General features: G+C 36.4%; 1 protein-coding gene across 5 annotated transcripts in view; it reads right to left on the bottom strand.

Annotated features, from left to right (window-relative positions):
• Positions 1 to 371: 371 nt before the first annotated feature.
• Positions 372 to 5418, bottom strand: part of NLGN4X (neuroligin 4, X-linked) — a 284512-nt gene continuing 279465 nt past the window's right edge. For all 5 annotated transcript variants that reach the window (XM_019529359.1, XM_019529363.1, XM_019529362.1 and 2 more), the window contains one exon: positions 372 to 4006. In XM_019529359.1, coding sequence (XP_019384904.1) covers positions 3157 to 4006 — 850 coding nt within the window. In that variant the 3' untranslated portion in view covers positions 372 to 3156. The remainder of the gene's footprint in view (positions 4007 to 5418) is intronic.

Here is a 5418-nt window from a genome sequence, read left to right as displayed (position 1 = left end):
TGGCAGGTACTGTATTTATGCTTCCCCCTAGAATATCAGGGAAGAATGTAAGGTTATTAACAGAACGACAAAATAAATAATTCAGTGCAAGCCCTAGAGCTTATAGGTAAGTGAGAATAAGAAACTCCGTCTACACTATCTTCACTGTCTTAACTTCAGTCTGGTGTTCTCTCACCTAAGCAATAGGTTAATAAAGCTCTGACTTCTATGATAACTCAATATCATAAAAATCCAACTTCTGCTACTTATAATATTTTTATACTGCATGTCAAGGCATCGTGTACATGGAGGGCTAAAAAGAGATTAAAAAAACACTTCTTAAAGATTTTCAACAAAAAAAAGGATGAGCGCGCAATTCTTTGCACAAAGCATTAGAAAATACTGTGATATTTTATTATTAAAAATGCTGCTGAAAAGTTTATACATATGTGTCCAGCCATATATATCTTCTATCATTACTTAAGGCAAAAAACAAACAAAAAAATCGCAAAACAATAACAAAAGAAACCATTAAAACCTGCGTGCCTCTTAAGGTCAAGAATATACTGGGAAAGTTCTTTTTTTTTCCTTTCTTGTACAGTTTGCAAAGTATAATTTGTTATCATTATTATAGAATTCTATGAAGATCCTATAAATCTTTCCATTTATAAATCATACATCATTTCAGATGTATTAAATGATTACGTTGACTTGATTGTAATCATTTTTAAAAGCCAAAATCATTCACTTACAGGAACTTTTTTACCCAAATGTCACAAGCCTGACACAGTAATGTACATATTGCTAGCAGAAAACAATTGGAAGTACTAAACAAATACTGTAATTCACATTACAAACATACCCAACTGGTTATGATGCAAAGCATCACTGCCTTTTAAATTATTTTTCTTTTTTTTTTTCTTTTTTTTTTTCTTTTTTTTGTATTTTTATTTTTAGAGTCATGAACGGCTGCATCTCAGCTGAGGCAATATATAGGTGGCAGAAATGGCCTGGTATAGAGTCAGCTTTAATAAACATTACGGGATGTATCAGTGAAGAAGGCAGTTTTCTATTTGCTACTAGACATACTTCAGAATGTTGCTTCGCTACTGTCCAACCTGAGAGACCAGGTCATATGTATAGCATATCTATCTTTTTACATGTAAAAAATGATATTGGTTTCATGGTGGACTTTTACCATAGTATTAACTCCCTTTTTCAGCTCTTTCAAAACCTGCTTCCAGCCAGCCACAGCAAGGAGGTGTACAGAACTCATATGTCACCTTTCACAGGCTGGCACTTCCAAAGTGTTTAATTTTTTAAAAAAGGGAGGAAAAAAAAGGTGCAAGGCATCTTGTGTTTTGTTCTGCATGGGACAGACAATATGATACTGTTGCGCCCAGCTTTGAAGGGATATAGTAATAAAAAATAGATCTGGGACAGTCATGTTCAAGTGCAGAGCAACTCTATTCAAATATCTTTGGTTCCAATCTCTGGATTAAATAGTTACTTTCTAAAGCAAAATATAAAGTAACTCTCATTTGTTAATAACTCACTCCTATCATTTAATACTTGAATATGTTGTTTAAAAGAAATTATAAAACTCCTTGTGGGACAGCTCTGATTGCCCTTCCAGTTAAGGAGGGCAGAATAAACAATAAAAATTTAATATTTTTTTCTGACAATGATGCTGTCCTGAATTGTCACATAAATGTACACAGACCCCATCAGTTCTCTCTCTAGCTCCCAACAATCTCTATTGGATATGGGACAGCTACACAACTGTCGAAAATACTGTTTTCTGACAGATGGACTCTTGATCACAAAATCAGGATAGTGAGGGGAAAAAGTGCTTTGTATAATGATAAATCATGACCGTTTTTAAAACCAAACCAAACCAAACTATTTTCCCCACCTTCAAACTGTATTTCCCTTTGTTTAGCAAAGCTGAGTGGGTTCTTCCTTAGCTCAAGCTCTTCTGCAGCTGCTGGTGAATATAGAGCTAGTATTCCTCAGAAAAGACTGACCAAAAGGCAGGCTTTCTTTGCTTCTGTCAGGGCAGCAGATTGGGAAGCAACTCTGCCTAATATATTAAAATAACCAAGAACTACAAAACTGGACTCTTTATATATATTTGTGATGTTTCTTGGTTCAATTCAACAAGCTTAAAACAAGAATTATTTTTCCATTTTCGGATCCATCTCTGTGTTGCAATTTAATGTACGCTAACAAAAAAGGAAAGAAAAGAAAAGGTTTCTGGAAACAAAAACAACCAACCATCTCCTAAGAATGCTTTAACATGCATTTGTGTAACCTGTAAGAGAAAATATGCAGGTCACACAGACAACTCTATCCTCTGCATGACACCATGTCCTTCTATAAATGAAACATGTTAGAAAAACCTCATGTCTTTGCTTACCACTAGTAATTAAGAAGAAAGTCCTCCTTTTGGCCTGGAGGGAACAGAGGTGATATGACTAATGTATATACACATAGGTCACAACTGAATGCACAATCTTTCTAAAAGCTCTTTTGAAACTGAAAACATCAATAAAAGCTTATTTTTAAACTCACAGCTATGTACATTTTTTACAAAGTTTCTTTAAATATAGTTCAGGCTGGCAAGTCATCTCTTTGCACAGAACTATACGTGTTTTACTGCATAGTCAGTCCTCTTGTTTTTAATAATAAAATCCTATTTCTCCCTTCTGGATTGCAAGTTCATTTGCTGGGTAAAAGCCCATGATGATGTCTTTATTTGAACAAGGGCCATTCATGGTATGGCACATAAAGAACTTTTGTTTTTAAATTTTTATTATTAAAAAAACTGTACAGTCACTGGTTCCATGTTCCAGAAGATTCTGTTTCTGATGGTTGCACTCAAAACCTCTTTTTAAGTGATTTCTTCTGGCCTCAACTTTCAATCAAAGCGGTTGAGATCTTAAAGCAGTATCATAACAGCAATGTACACATTTCACATTTCACAGGGTTTGAAGCTGATCTTTAATATCAGAGTTCCTATGGGAAGGATCAGTAAGAAAATAATGACTGTCCTTCTCTTTTACTGTTGTTTTATTATTATTACTCTGGCAAGTTGTTCTATGGAGAATATTTTTTTCCCTCTTCTTTTTCTCTTTTCTTCCAGGTGGCTTGTGGGGTGAAAGAGGAATGGCAGAGCTATACCCTAGTAGTAGAATGTCCATGGGGCAAATTAGTACTGTTTTGTCCTCCACTGAAAGTGTTGAAAGTATGCAAAGGCTGCATTCCTGTTAATGTATTAGGAATCATGGTTATGGTGTTGGGTGTCATGAGTGGAATGTCATCTGGGGACCTCCTCAAAGTAAGGGTGTAGTCAGGTGGACAGGTGAGTCTCAGTGTGTCGTGTGCCTGCAGCGATTCACACTCATGGTCATGCTCCAGCTGTTTCATCTGCAATGACATAATCTCTTCATTTTGTATGTGCGCTATATCATTAGTTGTGTTCCTTTGAGGGCTGGGGCGCCTGTGTGTTTCGTGACGCCTCTTGTCTTTCTTGTAATACAGTGCAGCAAAAGCTAAAATGTTGAGGAATAGCAAGGATGCTCCCACGGCAATAGTGACGCTCAGTTCTGTGGAATAATCTCGCTTGTTTTCTATGAGAACAGTTGTATCCTCTGGGGCAGTTTTATGAGTGTCTTTTGAATGTTTAGGATTGTTGGCTGGTGTCATTGCTGGACGTTTGGTGGCTGGCCACAGCTTTCCAGGAGACCGTCTGGTTACATAAGGAAATGATGTCATATCAGGAGGGGGAACTTTTGTTGTTGTGGAAACATACTGAAATATTTCATTGAGGTTGTGTAGGTGTGGTACAAGTTCCAACCAGAAGGCAACTTTTGTTGCTCGGTAGTGATCCCGGACTCTGGGTTTCAGGCCAATATGTAGGTACAGTTGATCTTTAGGGTTATACTTGGACCAGGCCACTTCTTCAAAACGGTTGGGTTTTGTATGAATAAACTTTGTGTCTTGTGGAACAGGCTGGTTTGGATCTCTACAAAGAAAAAACAGAATAATAGCACACTTAATACAAGTAAATGCATTATGCTTTATCCTATAATTAACAGAAACTGAAATCAGTTACCTAATGAAACCCTGTAATAGGTGCCTTTCAAAAATTTACAGACAACTTCTATCCAAATAAATCTGACACAGTAGTATTTCCTTCTATAAAAGTAGGAAAAAAATTACTTGATCTAATTCTAGGATGCATCGGCACATACGCGTTAGTGTGCAGTAGCTTATTTTACTGTGCATTAGAGTGTCATGGTAAAAATGTGATAACATGCTAATGCTCAGTCAAATTAGGCTACTGCTCATTAAGCATCACTAAAAAAGTGTGCACTTTTGTTATTGTGCATTAAGGCAACCTAATGCACATTTAGTTAGTATCTCACATTAGAGGTACTAAATCTGGTGTTCGGTAGCAAAAGCACATTAATTAATATGTAGATGCTCCCCTAGAAATGTAAATTGGAGCTGTGTAGTTGACTTCAAAGATTGGACTCAAAAGGTAAAATTCAGAGTGGCTGCCATGGTGGGTGTTTTGCATGATTAGTGCATCTTAGGGTTTGACTTCAGTAGGTCCCACAGTGTGGTATATAGAAGATTGTCTTTCAGTGTTAGTCAGACCTTTATTCAGAGGTGTTGTAAGTGTTGTAACCATAGTCAACAAGTTATGATAATTAACACCATCTCAGGATCTGTATATGTATTTCAGGTTCATTTTCTGTAATCTGTAATACAAGAGATAAATTGGCAGTAATTTATGACTTTTTTTGTGCTCTGATTTATGTAAGCATTATCCCTCCTTATTTAAACCACACTCTTAAGGAATACATGGGTATGTGGCAAATCTTTCAACCACTTGCAGTAAGAAATTACTGCTTGAAAGAATAGTGCTTAAATACAACTCAAATAGTACAAAATGCCTTGGGCCTGTCCAAGTTTTTTTCCTGCCCTAATCAGAATCCTCCCCAGTACTCGTATAAAATAGTTTCCAATGTTTTCCCCTATCCTAATAAAATTGGAAATAGACCAACTACTTTATAGGAGTTTGGCCTGGATCTTTAAACAGACAGCATCAAATTAAGTAGACCCTATGTTTTATTTATTTATTTTATTTCTTAGTGTTATATTTCCAATGTTTAACTTTAAAAAAAAAAAATGCACATAAGTGCAACTGTTCATATTAGTAAGTTTAAAAATATATTGAACAGTCAATGTAAACACGTTCATGCATAACTTCATCTCCTTTAAATTATTGACTCCAAGATGAACATGGGCCGAATATGCGAGGTCACGGTTGGCAGGGCTAACCGGACCTTGTCGTGCATCCACAGGTGCATCTCAAGCAGGGCCAAGGAGGTGATCCTCCCCCTCTATGCGACACTGGTCAGGCCACAG

The sequence above is a fragment of the Crocodylus porosus genome, unplaced genomic scaffold (genome assembly GCF_001723895.1).
Source record: "Crocodylus porosus isolate Cpor-Errol unplaced genomic scaffold, CroPor_comp1, whole genome shotgun sequence".
Classification (NCBI taxonomy): domain Eukaryota; kingdom Metazoa; phylum Chordata; order Crocodylia; family Crocodylidae; genus Crocodylus; species Crocodylus porosus.
Note: the sequence above shows the minus strand (reverse complement) of the source record. Positions and strands in the feature narration are given on the sequence as shown.